General features: G+C 41.9%; 1 protein-coding gene across 4 annotated transcripts in view; it reads right to left on the bottom strand.

Annotated features, from left to right (window-relative positions):
• Positions 1-312: 312 nt before the first annotated feature.
• Positions 313-21,898, bottom strand: part of CASP7 (caspase 7) — a 51,639-nt gene continuing 30,053 nt past the window's right edge. For all 4 annotated transcript variants that reach the window (XM_049854673.1, XM_049854672.1, XM_049854674.1 and 1 more), the window contains 5 exons: positions 8,194-8,333; positions 7,401-7,529; positions 6,205-6,380; positions 4,454-4,583; positions 313-1,950 (listed from right to left, as the gene is read on the bottom strand). In XM_049854673.1, coding sequence (XP_049710630.1) covers positions 1,727-1,950; positions 4,454-4,583; positions 6,205-6,380; positions 7,401-7,529; positions 8,194-8,333 — 799 coding nt within the window. In that variant the 3' untranslated portion in view covers positions 313-1,726. The remainder of the gene's footprint in view (positions 1,951-4,453; positions 4,584-6,204; positions 6,381-7,400; positions 7,530-8,193; positions 8,334-21,898) is intronic.

Below are 21,898 nucleotides of genomic sequence, written 5' to 3'. Positions count from 1 at the left end.
TCTCATAAGCAGGCCATCAATTAGCTTTCTTATTGGGGAAAAAAAAAAGCCAAGAAAACTTTCACACCATCTGATTTTGTTGCTAAGTTAATAAATAGCAGCCTACCATAAACAGCTTTCCAAGTTGATTAATCCTTTATGTGAAGAGTGTCAGCTTCCTAAATGATTGTCTACTCATTATTTTATTAGTGTTTGAGCTTCAAAAGAAAAATTATTACATCTGTGTTGAGGTCAAGTTAGTACGACAATTTTTAGTCTGTTTTCTCATTTTCTCACAGCCATAAGTAACTTCTAAAGGAAGGCAAACTGAGGTTAAGAATCAAGCAACCATATTTTAATCAATAAATATGAACATCTGCTTATTAACCAATTAGGCAGAATAAAATTTATCCAAGAATTCAAAAGATACCACCACCTTGGAAACAACGTACAAGAATCTTTGCCATGAACTCTTACCCACTTAACAGAATTAGAAGTAACAAAAATTTACCCAGAATAAGGCCTGATACAACATAAAAATTTCCAAGTCTGTTTTAAAGCTAAAGCAGATTATTTTGCACAACGTGGGAAATACACAGATATCCAAAAACTCAATGAATAAAACCATTGCATGGATGAATTGCTGAACATCAGGGAAAGTGATTATATTCACATTATATGCGAGGCTTACATCTAGTTATTGCTCCTCCGCTGCCTCATTATCCCTTGCTCTGCTCTGTACCACAGGAAATTGCATTTCCCAGGCCTCATGCCAGCTGGCTTCCAGGTAGGAATAGGATGGTATGGCACTGGTGGGTGACCAGAGGGCAAAAAGGGTGAAACCAGGGTATCTCTCCATGTCTGATTTGGCTTTAGGACTGGCTTCATCACAGGCAGTGGCTTTGTCCCTGTCATGGGCCTATTTTCCACACTTCCTCCTGGGTTCTGTCGCCCACTGGGAAACCTCCATCAAGGTGCTAGCTCCTGTGGATGGCCCCAGCTTCTCAACTCTGGGAAACCATATCTCCTCCCATTATCCTGATAGACACAGGCATGGTAACAGCTTCCTGTTGTTTAGCTGTTCTTTTTTCATCTATGTAAATCAATTTCCTGTATGAAATTCCCTCTGTCGAAACACTGAGAATGGTTTCTGTTTTCTTGACTTGATCCTGACTGATACATATGGAATTATTAAGTATTTTTTTTCTCTAACTTATCAGGGCATTTTTGCCTGAGGATTTGCCCTGAGCCAATTAAAAAAAAAAAAAAAACCACTCAAACCACACTCAATACCCATTTCCTGCAATACAGGTGAATGAATATCCTCTCAGCTGTTTTTTGTCAAGTACTGGGATTCTTTCTGCCAGGTGCAAATATCAATCTGATTTTCTACCAATGTCACCACTGATCACGACAGACACAGCCAGGAGTCAACTCAGGAGGTCATTTTTGTTGTATGGACTAAGTGTGATAACGAGGTAGAAGGAATACAAACAGAAACTAATCTTAAGAGGAAACTGCAGTCATCAAATGAGTAACATTTTAAAAAATGAGTCTCTGGAAAGTCAGAGAAACATAAGGCAATAGCAGAAAGTTTCTTCTCTGTTGAATCAATGAATTTTCCTGAAATTAAAATCCCTTAGAACTTTTGGATATTTCAAGAGCCTCAAAAAAAAAAAAAAAACTGATTCATCAATAAATGATGCGTAGCTTCTTGGCCAGAGCACGCCCATGAGATGGTTATTTTTCAGAAGTAGAGTTCTTTGGTGAGCATTGAGACCACACTTGGGATCTGCTTCTTCTCATGGAAGTGCGGGTCATTAGACTGGGACTCAAAGTCCCTGGCCACCCTGTTGTTCACTCTGGTGAGGAGCTGCATGATCTCCAGGTGTTTCCCGTGCTCGTTCAGGACGGAACAGAGGGCCTGCACAAACCAGGAGCCTCTTCCTGGGTTCCTCCACGAGTAATAGCCTTCAGAAGGAGAGAAAGGAGAGGATCAAATCAATTGGCCACGGCTCGAACTCAGCACTGAGAATGAGCTCTGGGGCCTTCACACATGCTTTTCTGAATGGATTCCACTCTACTTTGCATGCGAGTCACTTATGAGAATTAGGCTGGTGTGCTCAGGGTGCAAGCACCCTAGATTTAGAGGGCTGCATAAAGATGCCCAACAAATGCTTTGGTGTTCCAGCATGGAGTCCCGTAACATACACCACTAAGGGCCAGTGTTGGTGGATGTCGCAGGGAACTCTACCAGTCTTGATGGAGGCACCCATGTGATACAACAGATACCTAAGTGAGTGGGAGATAAATCTGCACGCGGAGTTTTCCCAAGGAAATGTAGAACTTACTTCAGAATTCTGGAATTCCTAACCACCCTTTTAGGGGATGAATGGTACTTTCTAACCCAAGCACAGCGAAAGAAACTTGCAGGGGGTCACCTGGAGAATTCTGAGATATACTTTTGCTGTTGGGGGACACAGAGACCTAGGGCCTGGCTTCTGCTGAAGAAATCTAGAGGCAAGACATCAGCTGAATGACTAAATGCCTTAGGGTTGGTCTCAGGGTTGGAGACCTGCAGCCCTGAATGGCCGGCTCTGCCAGGACAAGGGATGTCTATGGCAGAGAAAGCTTGCTCTCGGGTTGTCCTGGGTCCTGGCAAGAGGATCTCAGCAGGAAGAGGCTAGACATTTACCCTGAAGGATGCCCAAGAGCTGAAGAAGAAATCACAAGGCAACCCAGGAATGAGATGCAAACCTTCAGGCCAAGGAACTGCAGGATCAGGGGCCCAGGGGACCCAGAACCTCAGGCAAGAACCCAGCTTTAATCATCTGACTGCTCAGAGCACCTACAACCCGACTGGGTTTTCTACACAAATATATGCATCCATTACGCTACTTCCCTTTCGTGAGCAGTTACCAGTTTATCAGTTGCCACTGAGTGGATTCTGACTCATAATGACTCACTCAATGTGCGTCAGAGTAGAACTGTGCTCCACAGGGTTTTAAATGGCTGATCCTTGTGGTGCAATGGTTACAGCAACTGCTGCTAACGGAAAGGTCAGTGGTTTGAAACCAGCGGCTCCGCAGGAGAAAGATGTGGCAGTCTGCTTCTGTGGAGATGGAAACTCTACGGGGTCACTATGAGTCGGAGTCAACTCGATGGCAATGGGTTTGGTTTTTTAGTGTGGTTTAGGTCTACCGCCAGGCCCTCCTTCTGAGGCACCTCTGTGTGGTCTCAAACCTCCAACGTTTTGGTTAGCAGATGAGTGTGTTAACTGTTTATACTACCCAGGGACTTCTTCACGAGCAGCGAGAACAAATTATTTTCTATCTTATAAGATCCTTAAAAGTTGTCAAGTTAGCAGTCTCACCAAATCCTCTCTGTAGATTCTGCCAGAGCTGGTTTTCCCAACACATTGCCCTACTTACTATAACTACTACCTTTCTATCAAGCACTTGACAAAACTACTATTCTAGCTGGAAGAATTCTAAACGAGAAGAATTCAAAACAAAGGAAGGACTTTGACTGAACGCTCCGGCAAACATGGTGTTTGGTAAATGACTATGCTGGCTGATGACTGCTATTTTCTGGTACCTGTTTACAGGATAAAGTGGTTGGAACGCAAGTCAAAGCTCCTGGTCCAAGCCACAGCTCCCTGTGTCCCCAAATCTCTATCTGACCTTGGGTATATCGCTTAAGCTCACCCAACTGTAATTTTTTTTTTCCATCTGTAAATTAAGGACAGCAGTAACACTTTTTCTAGCTATCTGCCATTATTTTAAGGGTGATATGAAGCAGAAGGTATGAAAAGCACTCTGTAAACTTAGAGCACCACAGAAATACTTTTTCTTGTAATTAACAATAGCGATAGTAAGCATATATGAGAGAACTCAGCTTTCCTGGAAAGAAAAGTAAATACGTCCCCGTAGTAGGCAAAATAATGGCCCCCCGCAAAGATGTCCACACCCTAATCCTGGAGCCTGTGAATATATTTCCTCACAAAGCAAAAAGGACTTGGAATTAAGGTTATGAGTCTTGAGATGGGGAGATTATTTCAGATTCCGGATTAGGCAAACTAGTCAGAGGAGTCCTTAAAAGTGGAGAACCGTTCCTGGTTGTGGTCAAAGAGACAGGTGCTATGATGGAAGAAAGGTCAGGGAGATGTGAGATTGCTGCCTCTGAAGATGGGGTAAGAGGGCCACAAGCCACACAGGCTGCCTCTAGAAGCTAGAAAAGGCAAGGAAATGGATTCTGCCCTAGTTTCCAGAAAGGAATACAGTCTTGCCAACACCTTGATTTCAGTCCAGTGAGACTGGTATCAGATTTCTGAAGTAAAGAACTCTAAAATAATAAATTTGTATTGTTTTAAGTCACTATGGTTGTGTTAATTTGCTGGAGCAGCAATCAGAAGCTGCATTTTGACGTTGGATTGGAATGGTCCAGTTAGCAGACAATATGTGTGACTTGATACCTGGAACTGTGGAATAAGCGAAGAGAAAGTCAGCTTCAACTGGAATCTTGTGTCGGGGATTAGCATCTGTGTCACTGACACTCCCTGAGTCAGCCTGGATCCCATCATCCAACTCTGATCCACGGCAAGCCTAAAATCAAAGCAGAGATTACCATGGAGCAGGAACGGAAACGTGTGTCACTCACTGCTGTGTCCAAGAACTGTGCTTGGCTTGTACTAAGTCGAATTGATTTCAACTCATAGTCGGTCCTGTAGAACAGAGCACAGGGAACTGCCCCATAAGGATTCTAAGGAGTGACTGATGGATTTGAACTGGCAACCTTGTGGTTAGCAGCCGTAGCTTTTAACCACTGCACCACCAGGGCTCCAAGGTATGTACCAGGAGCTCAATAATGCGATCAATGAATGAATGTTCTGCTGAATCACTAAGCAAGGCAAATAAAGCAACTGCAGCGCTTCAAAGGAGATATACAAATGACCGACAAACACACAAAAAGATGCTGAACGCCATTAGTCATTAGGGAAATGGACGTCAGAACCACGAGATACCGCTTCACACCCGTTAGGATGGCGATTAAAAAAAAACAGAACATAGCCAGTGTTGATGAGGATGTGGAGAGACTGGAACTCTCGTGCACTGCTGGTGAAAATGTAAAATAGTACAGGTATAGCAGCCACGGAAAAGTTTGGTGGTTCCTCAAAGAGTTAAATATAGAATTACCATATGACCCAGCAATTCCACTCCTAGCTAGACCCAAAAGAATTGAAAACAGGTACTCAAACACACACGTACATGCACGTTCATAGCAACATTTTACAATTGCCAAAAGGTGAAAACCACTCAAATGTCCACTAATGGATGAACGGATAAACAAAATGTGGGGTGTGTATATATATATATATATACACACATACACACATAAATATATACACCAAAAAAAATATATATATATATATACAAACCAAAAAAAAAAAAAAAAACAACCCAAACCCACTGCTGTCCAATCGATTACCGACTCATAGTGACCCAATAGGACAGCGTAGAACTGCCCCTATAGAGTTTTCAAGGAGCACCTGGTGGGTTCCAACTGCCGACCTTTTGGTTAGCAGTGGTAGCTCTTAACCACTACGCCACCAGGGTTTCCATATATATATATACACACACATATATATACATACACACACACAAAGGAATATTATTCAGCCATAAAAAGGAATGAAGTATTGATACATGCTACAATGTGAATGGTCCTAAAGACACCATGCTAAGTGAAAGAAGCCAGGCACGTTTATATGAACTATCCAGACATAGTAAATCTACAGAGACAGCAGATTGGTGGTTGCCAGGTATTGGGGTTAGGGGTGTAGAGAGTGACTGCTTAATGGGTATGGGGTTTCCTTTTGGGGTGATGAAAATGTTTTGCATCTATACAGAGGTGGTGGTTCTACAACACTGGGAATGTACTAGATTCCACTAAATTGTTCACTTTAAAATGCTTCATTTTATGTTATGGGAATTTCATCTCAATTAAAAAAAATTCAATGGAAAACGAAAGTACTGCAGTGTCTTAAAGAAAATTTCACAATTGTGATCCACTGCAATAAATATGCCAACCATGTAAAAGGTAGAAAAACAAAACCCCACAACTGCAGATCTCAACTAAAAAGCATGCAGACTTGTAAAAATGACAGAGGCCCAGCAACTGTAATCTTCCCCCATTTTAACTGCACTGGCATTGAAAAACGATTACCTGAATGAAGAAGAGTTTGGGTTTCTCTAGAAGCGTTTTGCATCTATCACCCCTAAAGCAGGCTGTCAAATCCTTTATTGGTGTCAATCCATCTGTTCCATAAATTAAATTTTCCTCTCCGTGGCTTAACAGGATGCAGGCAAAGCAGGCTGAGTTTGAATGGTCCTCTTCCGAAGCTACAAGGAAGTGATTTCAACACTGAAAAATCAGAACATCAGTCCAGAAGGACCTCAGGTATAGTGTTCTCCTCCAGCCTTGCAGCAATAAGTGGCTGTGGGAGAGGAATAGGTGGGGAGAGAGGAGCTGGCAGACCAGGTTCCTCTGGAGGGATTGGACTTCATCTGCGCCATTACTCTCAAACACTTACCCTAAATCCCATCATACCCTAGATGGCACCCATTAGATAGTGTGATGTAATAAAATGCATGCTGTTCCAGAGGCGAAGACCAGGGCTCAAGTTTCACTTCTACCCCCCTCCCCCAACTGTATATTTATCCTCTCTAAAGTCCATCCTGGAAACCCTGGTGGTGTAGTGATTACACAATGAGTCAGAATCGACTTAACTGGCATACAACAACATGGGGATTATTACTCTCTACCTGCCACCGGGGTGAAGGAAACCCTCGGTGAGATGGATGGCACAGCAGCCACAATGATAGATTTGAACAGGGTGGTGGCGATCCTGAGGGTGATGCAGGACACAAGGTCGACATGGGTAGGAATCGGCTGGAGGGCATCTATCTATCTTATCTACTGATCTTGTCTGTTTAGTTAATCAATCTATCTAATCTGTTTATCTTAGATCTATTGTCTTATCTTATCTGTCTACCTATTTATCTAATCTATCTTGTCTGTCTATCTATATTTACCTGCAACCAGGGAAGAGCTTACACTTACACTCCATTCTGGACAGAATGATAGAGAATTGTTACTTCCTGAGGAATTACCTGTCTGAAACTGAGAGTATTCTGTATATTCTGCTGTCAGTTAAACTGTCGCCTTTTGGTGGAGGTATCTAAGTTTCCTCAAAGAGTCCTGTTTACCCCAGAGACAGGTCTGGACTGGAAAGAACTGAAGGAAAGACTTCCCACTCTGGAATTCCTCTGCCCTGCCAAGGCTTCCTCCTAAGGCCAGTGTGGGTTCTGCCCCTCTTGGGCACAGGAAAAAGACAAGAGGGTGGAGGGGTAAGCACGCACCTCGTTGAAGCAGGTTCTGCATCTTGCTACGAGAGCAGTCGTTGTAGATGGTCACCTCAAAGCCCAGACTTCGGAAGCACTTGAAAAGGGCCTCGGCATCTTTGTCCGTTCCAGTCCGGGTGCCCATACCTGTGAAAATCAAGCAACAAGTCTGTGGATGAGCAACCTCCGGCCAAACACTGGCGTGTGGGTATCATCAGGAGTCCCTGGGAGATGCAAATGGTTAACAAGCTCTGCTGCTAACTGAAAGGCTGGAGGTTCATGTTCACCCAAGTGGTGCCTTAGAAGAAAGGGATGGTGATCTACTTCCAAAAAATCAGCCACTGAAAACCCTACGGAGCACAGTTCTACTTTGACACACATGGGGTCGCCACGAGTTGGAGTCAACTGGAAGGCACCTGGTAGGGTAGAAAGGTATCATCATGCAAGGCACTGAACGCAGGTACAGTATAAATCCTCTGAGTACATACAGTGCCCTCCAGGGTCACATTTTAATGAAGGAAATGAAATGAAAAGTGACCCCAAATGACAGATTCACTCAGCCTACCCACAAAAGGTAAGGCCCACCTTGATAACCCTCAGCTCCGGTCAGGGCCAAACGGCTCCTGTATTCTGCCCTTTATTCTTAGTCCTTCGGTCAAAGTCCTACATTGTTTAATACATAGTGAGATGTCAGACTGAAAGCTCCTGATTTCCTGGCATTCCTTTCCCCTGGAGAGGAATACATGTCTTGATACAAGTAAAAGGAAATGGAAGGGAATGTAAAAGGCCAGACCATGTCCATAACACCTACCTGTCACTTGATCAAAGTTCTTGTTGTTTATTATGATGCATTTGCCCACCTTCTTGAAATTCATGTTGTACCGATATGCAGACACACTCTCTTGGTCCTGGGTTTTGATCGACGGTGTTGAGCCATTTTTTATCTTCTTACTGGGGAAATAATAAAGGTGGTCAGGGGCTATGGAAGAAGACGTTTGGAGAGCAACCGCCTCTTGATTTTACTACTAAAGGAGGCTCCCAAGAAAGCTGCCACCTGGGGTTGTTTGTTCATATTAAAAAAGGAACAGGTTCCTCTGCTAAACTTCATTAGACGCCAGAGAAATGCAAATTAAAATCACCACAAGATAACAGTGCACACTCACTAGAACGGCTACAATGTAGAAGAAACCGTGTGTTGTCCACCACATTTAGCACCTGGAATTTTCATAAACTGCTGATGGCAGTCTACTTCCTACATCCATTCTGGAAAAGAGGCAGCATCTACTAAAATCGAATTTATGCTTGGACTATGACAGAACAATTCCACCCCTGGATACATATCCAAAAGAAATGCAAACACACATTACCAAAAGACGAGTCCACAAATGATCACAGCAGTACTATTTAGCAATAGTCCCTGTTATGGATTGAGTTGTGTCCCCCAAAAAGATATGCTGAAGTCCCAACCACCAGTAATTGTGAATGCAACCTTGTTTGAATACAGGGTCTTTGAAGATGCTGTCAGTTAAATTTACATGAGGTCATACCAGAGTAGGGGGGTCCTAATCCAAGATGAGTGGTGTCCTTTAAAAGATAAGAGACACAGACACAGTGACACACAGAGAGAAGAAGGCCATGTGAAGACCGAGGCAGAGATTGGAGTGATGCATCTACCACGAGCTAAGGAAGACCAAGGATTGCTGGTCATCACCAGAAGCTAGGTGAGAGGCATGAACTTATTCTACATTAGAGCCCTCAGAAGTAATCAACATAGCTGACATCCTGATCTCAGACGTCTAGCCTCCAGAACTGTGAGCCAATAAATTTCTGTTTTATTAAGCCATCCATTTTGTGGTACTTTGTTATGGCAGCTGTACTCCCAAATAGGAAATAATCCAAATGTCCATTTATAGTTTTGCTGTTGTTAGGTGCCATCAAGTTGGTTCTGACTCAAAGTGATCCCGTGTACAACAGAACGAGACACTGCCCAGTCCTGTGCCGTCCTCACAACCATTGTTATGCTTGAGCCCATTGTTGTAGCCATTGTGGGAATCCATCACGTTGAGGGTCTTCCTCTTTTTCACCCTCTCTCTACTTTACTAAGCATGACGTCCCTCTCCAGGGACTGATCCCTCTTGAAAACATGTCCAAAGAACGTGAGAGGAAGTCTCACCATCCTTGCTTCGAAGGAGCATTCTGGCTGTATTTCTTCCAAGATAGATTTGTTTGTTCTTTTGGCAGTCCATGGTGTATTCAATATTCTTTGCCAACACAATTCCAAAGCATCAGTCTTTCTTTGGTCGTCCTCATTCATTGTCCAGCTTTCACATGCATATGAGGCGAATGAAAACACCATGGCTTGGGTCAGGCATCCCTTAGTCTTCAAGGTGACATCTTTGGTTTTTAACACTTCAAATGTCTTCTGCAGCAGATCTGCCCAATGTAATGGGTCCTTTGATTTCCTGACTGCTGCTTCTGTGGATGTTGACTGTGGATCCAGGTAAAATGAAATCCTTGACAACTTCAATCTTTTGTCTGTTTATCATGATATTGCTTACCATTTACAGTAGAATGGATAAATTGTTGCATAGCCATATAATGCTGAGTGAAGGAGCCCATATACAAAAGGCTACATATTGTATGATTCCATTTTTATAAAGTTCAAAAATATAATCCCTGGTATTAGAAGTCATGAGAGTGTTTTTCCCTATGCTGAGTGACTTAGGGACTGGAAGGGGACAAAAAGACTTTCTCAGGTGCTGGTCATATTCTGTTTCGGATCTGGGTGCTGGCTACACAGGTGAATCAGTTGATGAAAACTCTTGGGTACGTGTACTTTTCTATATGGATGTTATGATTCAATCCCATTTGCATTAAAAAGAAAAAAATGAATACGGCAATGAAAAAAATAAGGAGGCTCCTTCTACCCCCAACACTCTCCAGTTTACCAAAAGTTTGGCCTATAGACACTGTAGCTGGAGCATCAGACTTCATTGAGAGGGGAGAGAAAAAGATGCTGAATGACAGAGTTAGAAGCAGTCTTACTAGTCATTCACTCAAATGTAAGCTCCATGAGTGAAGAGATTATCAGTTCCGAAAATTGTTGAATCCCCAATTACAAGAACAATGCCTGGTACATAATAGCTGCTCCATAAATATGAATGAATGAATTGCGTTTTGTCCCCTTGTTTTATGGATAGGTAACCTGCAATCCAGAGAAAGGCAGGGGTTTTCCAAGGTCTCATACCTAGTCTGCAGACTTCCGTGTCAGAGTCCCAAAACTCCGTGGTTTGAATACTTGCTAGGCTGATTCACCGGACAGTCTACCAACACTCTTGTCCAAAGTGCGGAAAAGCAAAGTAAAAGTAAAAACTAAGCTTATGTCACCTGACAAATGTGGGTCTAAAGGTGTTTTACTCTGAGTTTTGCTTTAAATGAATCTTTCCTGTTAGAGTTTCTCAGGATCCCTGAAGGACATGGCCTTTCACTTTGGTCCAGATTACAGATCAGCTATAACCTTCACGTTCCTTACTGCCACTCCTTACTGCCACTTTTATACTGCAACGTGACTTTATCCTCCACTTTCACGGGGGTCAAATTTCTTCCATGGTATCACATGATACCATTTTCTTTTTAAAAGAGAAATACCCTGAATCTGTTTTGCAATCTTTTCTAGGCTCTTCCCTCCCGTTGCTTTCTGTCTGGTCTACAGGAGTGATGCCACTTTTTTGTTTTTAACATCTTTTCCTGTGTTTATTTGCCATCCATATATCCTCTCTGGTGTAGTGTCTCTGTATGTCTACTTTTTTTTTTTTTTATTAACTTTTATTAAGCTTCAAGTGAACGTTTACAAATCCAATCAGTCTGTCACATATAAGTTTACGTACATCTTACTCCGTACTCCCACCTGCTCTTCCCCTATTGAGTCAGCCCTTTCAGTCTCTCCTTTCGTGACAATTTTGCCAGCTTCCCTCTCTCTCTATCCTCCCATCCCCCCTCCAGACAAGAGCTGCCAACACAATCTCAAGTGTCCACCTGATATAATTAGCTCACTCTTCATCAGCATCTCTCTCCCACCCGCTGACCAGTCCCCTTCATGTCTGATGAGTTGTCTTCGGGGATGGTTCCTGTCCTGTGCCGACAGAAGGTCTGGGGAGCATGGCCGCCGGGATTCCTCTAGTCTCAGTCAGACCATTAAGTATGGTCTTTTTATGAGAATTTGGGGTCTGCATCCCACTTATCTCCTGCTCCCTCAGGGGTCCTCTGCTGTGCTCCCTGTCAGGGCAGTCATCGATTGTGGCCGGGCACCAACTAGTTCTTCTGGTCTCAGGATGATGTAGGTCTCTGGTTCATGTGGCCCTTTCTGTCTCTTGGGCTCCTAGTTGTCGTGTGACCTTGGTGTTCTTCATTTTCCTTTGCTCCAGGTGGGTTGAGACCAATTGATGCATCTTAGATGGCCGCTTGTTAGCATTTAAGACCCCAGACACCACATTTCAAAGTGGGATGCAGAATGTTTTCATAATAGAATTATTTTGCCAATTGACTTAGAAGTTCCCTCAAACCATGTTCCCCAGACCCCCGCCCCTGCTCCGCTGACCTCTGAAGCATTCATTTTATCCCGGAAACTTCTTTGCTTTTGGTCCAGTCCAATTGAGCTGACCTTCCATGTATTGAGTGTTGTCTTTCCCTTCACCTAAAGCAGTTCTTATCTACTGATTAATCAATAAAAAAAACCCTCTCCCTCCCTCCCTCCCTCCCCGCTTCGTAACCACAAAAGTATGTGTTCTTCTCAGTTTTTACTGTTTCTCAAGATCTTATACTAGTGGTCTTATACAATATTTGTCCTTTTGCCTCTGACTAATTTCACTCAGCATAATGCCTTCCAGGTTCCTCCATGTTATGAAATGTTTCACAGATTCGTCACTGTTCTTTATCGATGCGTAGTATTCCATTGTGTGAATATACCACAATTTATTTACCCATTCATCTGTTGACGGACACCTTGGTTGCTTCCAGCTTTTTGCTATTGTAAGCAGAGCTGCAATAAACATGGGTGTGCATATATCTGTTTGTGTGAAGGCTCCTGTATCTCTAGGGTATATTCTGAGGAGTGGGATTTCTGGGTTGTATGGTAGTTCTATTTCTAACTGTTTAAGATAACGCCAGATAGATTTCCAAAGTGGTTGTACCATTTTACATTCCCACCAGCAGTGTATAAGACTTCCAATCTCTCCGCAGCCTCTCCAACATTTATTATTTTGTGTTTTTTGGATTAATGCCATCCTTGTTGGTGTGAGATGGAATCTCATCGTAGTTTTAATTTGCATTTCTCTAATGGCTAATGATCGAGAGCATTTTCTCGTGTATCTGTTGGCTGCCTGAATATCTTCTTTAGTGAAATGTGTGTTCATATCCTTTGCCCACTTCTTGATTGGGTTGTTTGTCTTTCTGTGGTTGAGTTTTGACAGAATCATGTAGATTTTAGAGATCAGGCGCTGGTCTGAGATGCCATAGCTGAAAATTCTTTCCCAGTCTGTAGGTGGTCTTTTTACTCTTTTGGAGAAGTCTTTAGATGAGCATAGATGTTTGATTTTTAGGAGCTCCCAGTTATCGGGTTTCTCTTCATCATTTTTGGTAAATGTTTTGTATTCTGTTTATGCCTTGTATTAGGGCTCCTAGGGTTGTCCCTATTTTTTCTTCCATGATCTTTATCGTTTCAGTCTTTATGTTTAGGTCTTTGATCCACTTGGAGTTAGTTTTTGTGCATGGTGTGAGGTATGGGTCCTGTTTGATTCTTTTGCAAATGGATATCCAGTTATGCCAGCACCATTTGTTAAAAAGACTATCTTTTCCCCAATTAACTGACACTGGGCCTTTGTCAAATATCAGCTGCTCATACGTGGATGGATTTATATCTGGGTTCTCAATTCTGTTCCATTGGTCTATGTGCCTGTTGTTGTACCAGTACCAGGCTGTTTTGACTACTGTGGCTGTATAATATCTTCTGAAATCAGGTAGAGTGAGGCCTCCCACTTTCTTCTTCTTTTTCAGTAGTGCTTTGCTTATCCGGGGGTTCTTTCCCTTCCATATGAAATTGGTGATTTGTTTCTCTATCCCCTTAAAATATGACATTGGAATTTGGATCAGAAGTGCGTTATATGTATAGATGGCTTTTGGTAGCATAGACATTTTTACTATGTTGTCTTCCTATCCATAAGCAAGGTATGTTTTTCCACTTAAGTATGTCCTTTTGAATTTCTTGTAGTAGAGCTCTGTAGTTGTCTTTGTATAGGTCTTTTACATCCTTGGTAAGATTTATTCCTAAGTATTTTATCTTCTTGGTGGCTACTGTGAATGGTATTGATTTGGTTATTTCCTCTTCGGTGTTCTTTTTGTTGATGTAGAGGAATCCAAGTGATTTTTGTATGTTTATTTTATAACCTGAGACTCTGCCAAACTCTTCTATTAGTTTCAGTAGTTTTCTGGAGGATTCCTTAGGGTTTTCTGTGTATAAGATCATGTCATCTGCAAATAGTGATAACTTTACTTCCTCCTTGCCAATCCGGATACCCTTTATTTCTTTGTCTAGCCTAATTGCCCTGGCTAGGACTTCAAGTACGATGTTGAATAAGAGCGGTGATAAAGGGCATCCTTGTCTGGTTCCCGTTCTCAAGGGAAATGCTTTCAGGTTCTCTCCATTTAGAGTGATATTGGCTGTTGGCTTTGCATAGATGCCCTTTATTATGTTGAGGAATTTTCCTTCAATTCCTATTTTGCTGAGAGTTTTTATCATGAATGGATGTTGGACTTTGTCAAATGCCTTTTCTGCATCAATTGATAAGATCATGTGGTTTTTGTCTTTTGTTTTATTTATGTGATGGATTACATTAATGGTTTTTCTGATATTAAACCAGCCTTGCATACCTGGTATAAATCCCACTTGATCAGGGTGAGTTATTTTTTTGATGTGTTGTTGGATTCTACTGGCTAGAATTTTGTTGAGGATTTTTGCATCTATGTTCATGAGGGATATAGGTCTACAATTTTCTTTTTTTGTAATGTCTTTACCTGGTTTTGGTATCAGGGAGATGGTGGCTTCATAGAATGAGTTGGGTAGTATTCCGTCATTTTCTATGCTTTGAAATACCTTCAGTAGTAGAGGTGTTAACTCTTCTCTGAAAGTTTGGTAGAACTCTGCAGTGAAGCCGTCCGGGCCAGGGTTTTTTTTGTTGGAAGTTTTTTGATTACTGTTTCAATCTCTTTTTTTGTTATGGGTCTATTTAGTTGTTCTACTTCTGAATGTGTTAGTTTAGGTAGGTAGTGTTTTTCCAAGAATTCACCCATTTCTTCTAGGTTTTCAAATTTGTTAGAGTACAATTTTTCGTAGTAATCTGAAATGATTCTTTTAATTTCATTTGGTTCTGTTGTGATGTGGTCCTTCTCGTTTCTTATTCGGGTTGTTTCCTTTCCTGTATTTCTTTAGTCAGTCTGGCCAATGGTTTATCAATTTTGTTAATTTTTTCGAAGAACCAGCTTTTGGCTTCATTAATTCTTTCAATTGTTTTTCTGTTCTCTAATTCATTTCGTTCAGCTCTAATTTTTAGTATTTGTTTTCTTCTGGTGCCTGATGGATTCTTTTGTTGCTCACTTTCTATTGTTCAAGTTGTAGGGACAGTTCTCTGCTTTTGGCTCTTTCTTCTTTTTCTATGTGTGCATTTATTGATATAAATTGGCCTCTGAGCACTGCTTTTGCTGTGTCCCAGAGGTTTTGATAGGAAGTATTTTCATTCTCGTTGCATTCTATGAATTTTCTTATTCCCTCCTTGATGTCTTCTATAACCCAGTCTTTTTTCAGGAGGGTATTGTTCAGTTTCCAAGTATTTGATTTCTTTTCCCTAGTTTTTCTGTTATTGATTTCTAGTTTTATTGCCTTGTGGTCTGAGAAGATGCTTTGTAATATTTCGATGTTTTGGATTCTGCAAAAGTTTGTTTTATGACCTCATATGTGGTCTATTCTAGAGAATGTTCCATGTGCCCTAGAAAAAAAAGTATACTTTGCAGCAGTTGGGTGGAGAGTTCTGTATAAGTCAATGAGGTCAAGTTGGTTGATTGTTCTAAGTAGGTCTTCCGTGTCTCTATTGACCTTCTTACTGGATGTCCTGTCCTTCTCCGAAAGTGGTGTGTTGAAGTCTCCTACTATAATTGTGGAGGTGTCTATCTCACTTTTCAATTCTGTTAAAATTTGATTTATGTATCTTGCAGCCCTGTCATTGGGTGCATAAATATTTAATACGGTTATGTCTTCATGATCAATTGTCCCTTTTATCATTATATAGTGTCCTTCTTTATCCTTTGTGGTGGATTTAAGTCTAAAGTCTATTTTGTCAGAAATTAATATTGCTACTCCTCTTCTTTTTTGCTTATTGTTTGCTTGATATATTTTTTTCCATCCTTTGAGTTTTAGTTTGTGTCTCTAAGTCTAAGGTGTGTCTCTTGTAGGCAGCATATAGATGGATCGTGTTTCTTTATCCAGTCCGTGACTCTCTGTCTCTTTATTGGTGCATTTAGTCCATTTACATTCAGCGTAATTATAGATAAATAAGTTTTTAGTGTTGTCATTTAGATGCCTTTTCATGTGTGTTGTTTTCCATTTCATTTTTCCAAGTACTTTTTTGTGCTGAGACGTTTTTCTTAGTAAATTGTGAGATCCTAATTTTCATAGTGTTTGACTTTATGTTAGTCGAGTTGTTACATTTTTCTTGGCTTTTATCTTGAGTTATGGAGTTGTTATACCTTTTTGTGGTTACCTTATTATTTACCCCTATTTTTCTAAGTAAAAACCTAACTTGTATTGTTCTATATCGCCTTGTATCACTCTCCATCTGGCCGTTCAATGCCTCCTGTATTTAGTCCCTCTTTTTGATTATTGTGATCTTTCACCTATTGACTTCCATGATTCCCTGTTATATTATTATTATTTTAATTAATCTTAATTTGTTTGTTTTTGTGATTTCCCTATTTGAGTTGATATCAGGACATTCTGTTTTGTGACCTTGTATTGTGCTGGTACCTGATATTATTGGTTTTCTGACCAAACAATATCCTTTAGTATTTCTTGTAGCTTTGGTTTGGTTTTTGCAAATTCTCTAAAATTGTGTTTATCTGTAAATATCTTAATTTCACCTTCATATTTCAGAGAGAGTTTTGCTGGATATATGATCCTTGGCTGGCAGTTTTTCTCCTTCAGTGCTCTGTATATGTCGTCTCATCCCCTTCTTGCCTGCATGGTTTCTGCTGAGTAGTCTGAACTTATTTTTATTGATTCTCCCTTGAAGGAAACCTTTCTTTTCTCCCTGGCTGCTTTTAAAATTTTCTGTTTATCTTTGGTTTTGGCGAGTTTGATGATAATATGTCTTGGTGTTTTTCTTTTTGGATCAATCTTAAATGGGGTTCGATGAGCATCTTGGATAGATATCCTTTCGTCTTTCATGATGTCAGGGAAGTTTTGTGTCAGGAGTTCTTCAACTCTTTTCTCTGTGTTTTCTGTCTCCCCTCCCAGTTCTGGGACTCCAATCACCCGCAAGTTATCCTTCCTGATAGAGTCCCACATGATTCTTAGGGTTTCTTCATTTTTTTAAATTCTTTTATCTGATTTTTTTTCAGCTATGTTGGTGTTGATTCCCTGGTCCTCCAGATGTCCCAGTCTGCATCCTAATTGATCGAGTCTGCTCCTCTGACTTCCTATTGCGTTGTCTAATTCTGTAATTTTATTGTTAATCTTTTAGATTTCTACATGCTCTCTATGGATTCTTGCAACTTATTAATTTTTCCACTATGTTCTTGAATAATCTTTCTGAGTTCTTCAACAGTTTTATCGGTGTGTTCCTTGGCTTTTTCTGCAGTTTGCCTTATTTCGTTTGTGATGTCTTGAAGCATTCTGTAAATTAGTTTTTTATATTCTGTATCTGATAATTCCAGGATTGTATCTTCATTTGGGAAAGATTTTGATTCTTTTGTTTGGGGGGTTGGAGAAGCTGTCATGGTCTGCTTCTTTAAGTGGTTTGATATGGACTGCTGTCTCCAAGCCATCACTGGGAAACTAGTTTTTCCAGAAAATCCGCTAAAAAAAAAAAATGCAGTCAGATCCCTATCAGAGTTCTCCCCCTGGCTCAGGCTATTCAGATGTTAATGAAGCCGCCTGGGGAGGGTGGGGGAGGGATCAGAGAGATAGGAGAGTAGCACCTCAGAATATAGCCAGAGTTGCTTGTCTTGCTTGGAATGACTATTATATCTGAGATTTCCGCGGGGCGCATCGCCTATGTGTGCTGGCTGTGTGGAGATTGCCCCTGGGGGGTCTGGCCCGCTGGAGTCACGGTCAGATCCTCCGCTGCCAGCCTGGGACGGTGCACTCCCGACTCCAAAATCAGTCGCTGCCTCCCGGGGACTCCCCGTCCCGCCTGCCGCGTCACCGCGCCACCTCCGCGAACCGGCTGGGCCCCCTCCCGGGGTCAGCTCAGGAGAGCGGAGCTGCTCCCTGCGCCTGCGCCGCGACCGCACGTCCCACCTGGGACGCCACTCTCCCCACTCCAAGACCCGTCACTGTCTCCTGGGGACTTCTCCCACCGGCTGCGTCTCCACGCCGCCCGCTCGAACCGGCTGGGCCCCCTCCTGGGGTTAGTTCAGGGGGGTGGAGCAGCTTCCCGCGCCCGCGCCCCGCCAAAATCCCGGTGGGACGGCTCCCCGGCTGGGACGCTGCTCCCCCCGCTCCAAGACCCGTCACTGTCTCCCGGGGACTTCTCCCACCAGCTGCGTCGCCAGGCCGCCCGCGCGAACCGGATGGGCCCCCCCGGGGTCAGTTCAGGGTGGTGGAGCTGCTCCCTGCGCTTATGCCGTGCCGCAGTCCGCCAAAATCCCGGCGGGACGGCTCCCCGTCTGGGATGCTGCTCTCCCCGCTCCAAGACCTGTCACTGCCTCCCGGGGACTTCTCCCACCGGCTGCGTCGCCACGCTGCCCGCGCGAACCGGACAGGCCCCCTCCCGGAATGAGTTTGGGGCCAGGGCTAGGCCCCTTGTTTGTGCCGTCTGCCCCCCTGGGCTCTGCCCGAAATCGGGGGCTGAAGGTCACCTGACTGGTACGCTGGCTCCAGGCTCTGAAAACAATCGCTGCCTCCCCGTATTTGTTCGTTCTCTGTCTCTAAATCTGTGTTTGTTGTTCAGGGTTCGTAGATTGTTATGTATGTGATCGATTCACTTGTTTTTCCGAGTCTTTGTTGCAAGAGGGATCCGCGGTAGCGTCCACCTAGTCCACCATCTTGGCCCCGCCTCTGTATGTCTACTTTTTAAAAATTTTTTATTCATTTTGTTGTTGAGAATATACACGGCAAAACATACACCAATTCAACTGTTCCTACACGTACAATTCAGTAACATTGACTGCATTCTTTGAGTTGTACAACCATTCTCACCCTCCTTCTCTGAGTTGTTCCTCCCCCATTAACATAAACTCCCTGCCCCCTAAGGTTCCTATCTAATCTTTCAAGTTGCTGTTGTCACTTTGATCCCATACAGATGGTTCTTAAAAGAGCATAATGCTCAAGGCAGATCTTTTTCTACCAGTAGCTAAACTACTATTTGGTTTTAAGAAGACTTTGGGGGATATTTTTGGTTTAAGGTTTAAATATTACCTCAGGGCAATCATTCTGGAAGTTCATTCAGCCTCCACAGCTCCAGAAAGTCTGGAATTTGAAATTTTAAATTCTGTTCTGCATTTCCCCCCTGCCTTTTGATCAGGATTCTTCTAGGGACTCTTTGATCAAAATGTTCTGTAATGGGGCAAAGCCAACATAGCTCTACAGACAGAAGCACCATGCTGTCCCTCTGCAGCAAAGACCCAAAAAACTAAGTAAAGCAGCTACAAATATCAATCCTGGAACCCTAAGCATCAAATGAAGGAATAAAGAACTTGATCAAGCACTGAATAGGGTAAGAAACTGACAGAGAACAGAGAATGAAGAGAGCTACGGAGTGGAGGTCCCCTAACAGCTAATGCAGCACAGATTCACCATCTTGGACTATAGCCACCAAGGAACACAGACAGGGAATACGGGAAGGCAACTGCACAGAACTCCCAACAGGAGAGAGCACACCCGCTCCAGGGATACATGCTTTCCCACCACCCACCCTTCTTCCCTGTACGAGGCCTCTGCCACTTTCCAATGGTCCGTGGTCACTCAGCCAGAGAGATACCAGCTCACTGCGGCCCAGATCTGCCATCTTCGACCTCAGTTACCAAGAGCCGCAGACGAGATTTTGCTTGTGATCAGAGTTCCACAACAGGGACAGAAACGGAAAACAGAGAGAGGATTGGTGAAGACTTTTCCAACAGAAAACTTCCCTAATATCATGAAAGATGAAAAGCCAACCATCCAAGAAGCTCAACAAACCCCATACTGGATAGACCCCAAAAGAAAATCACCAAGATGTATCATAATCACACTCCCTAAAAACAAAGACAAAGAAAGAATCCAGACAGCAGCTCAAGAAAAAACAAAAAGTCACATACAAACAGGAAACAATAAGACTAAGCTCTGATTACTCAGCAGAAACCATGCAGCCAAGAAGGCAATGAGATGGCATATATATAAAATCTTGAAAGAAAAAACTGCCAACCAAGAATAATATATCCTGCAAAACTATCGCTCAAATATGATGGTAAAATTAGGACACTTTCAGATAAACGGAAATCACAGGAATACATAAAAGCCAAACCAAACTTACAAGAATTATTAAAGTGAGTCCTTCAGTTAGAGAACCAACAACATCAGACAACAGCCTGAATCTAAGATGTAGGACAGAATCAACCAGATACCAACCCAGGTAACAAACTCTCAATGATAAAACAAACCTAAAAAATTTATATCAGGGAACCACAGAGGTCAGTCTGTAAATGACAATGTCAGAACAATAAAAGAGGAAATAAACAGTGTAGGTATAGAACTTTCAAATGGAGAGGAAGTCAAGGCTTTATCAAGTAATAATAGCCTTGTTTAAACTTAGGAAGATGGAGTTAAACTTCAAGGTAACTACAAAGAAAGTTAACAAACCTACTCATCAAAATAAGAAAAACATAAAGTCTCAGTAAACACAAAATCCACAAAAACGAAATTAAAAAAAAGAAATTCAGCACAGAAAAGAAGAACAAAGAAAACATCAGCAAGACAAAAAAAAAGCACTACAAAATGACTGCAATAAATTCACACTTATCTATAATCACACTGAATGTAAATGGCTTAAATACACCCATAAAAAGACAGAGTGTGCCAGAATGGATAAAAAAACAGGATCCATCAATACGTTGTCTACAAAAGACACATCTTAGAAACAAAGACATAAATATATTAAAAATCAAAGACTGGAAAAACAATTATCAAGTAAACAGTAACTAAAAAAGAGCAGGAGTGACAATACTAATCTCAGATAAAATATACTTTAAAACAAAATCCACTACAAAAGACAAGGAAGGACATCATATAATGACTAAAGTGACAATCCACCATGAGGACATAACCATGATAAATCTTTATGCACCCAGTGACGGGGCTCCAAAATACATAAAACAAACTCTACCAGCAATGAAAAGAGAAACTGACAGTTTCACAATAGTAGGAGACTTCAACACACCACTCTCGGCAAAGGACAGAACATTTAGAAAGAACCACAACAAACATACAGAAGATCTAAAGGCCACGACCAACCAGCTTGACCTTATAGACATATACAGAGCAATCCGCCCAACAGCAGCAAAGTACACATTCTTTTTCAAAGCGCATGGAATGTTCTCCAGAACAGATCACATGTTAGGCCGCAAGCAACCCTCAAAAAAATCCAAAACACTGAGATAATACAAAGCATCGTCTCTGATCACACCACCATAAAGGTAGAAATTAATAAAAGGAAGAGCAAGGAAAAAAATTGAATACATAGAAACCGAATAACACCTTGCTTAAAAACCACTGGGTAACAGAAGAAATCAAGGTGGAATAAAAAAATTCCTATAATCAAATGGGAATGAAAACACATACCAAAACCTCTGGGACACACCAAAGGCAGTGCTCAGAGGACAGTTTATAGCAATAGACTCACATGTCAAAAAAGAAGAAAGGGGCAAAATCAAAACATTAGCTATACAACTCAAACAAATACAAAGAGAACAGCAAGAGATACCCACAGCCACCAGAAGAAAGGAAATAATAAAGATAAGAGCAGAAATAAATGAAATAGAGACTAGAAAAACGATAGAAAGAATCAACAAAACCAAAAGTTGGGTCTTTCAAAGGATCAACAAAGTTGACAAACCACTGGCCAAACTGACCTATGAAAAACAAGATAGGATGCAAATAACCTAAAGAAGAAACGAAATGAGGGACAGTACAACAGATCCAACTGAAATAAAAAGGATCATAACAGAGTACTAAGAAAAACTATACTCCAACAAATCTGAAAACTCAGAGGAAACAG

Source organism: Elephas maximus, chromosome 16 (genome assembly GCF_024166365.1).
Source record: "Elephas maximus indicus isolate mEleMax1 chromosome 16, mEleMax1 primary haplotype, whole genome shotgun sequence".
Taxonomy (NCBI): Eukaryota; Metazoa; Chordata; class Mammalia; order Proboscidea; family Elephantidae; genus Elephas; species Elephas maximus.
The sequence above is the reverse complement of the archived record's forward strand: the minus strand, read 5'-3'. Positions and strand labels throughout refer to the sequence as shown.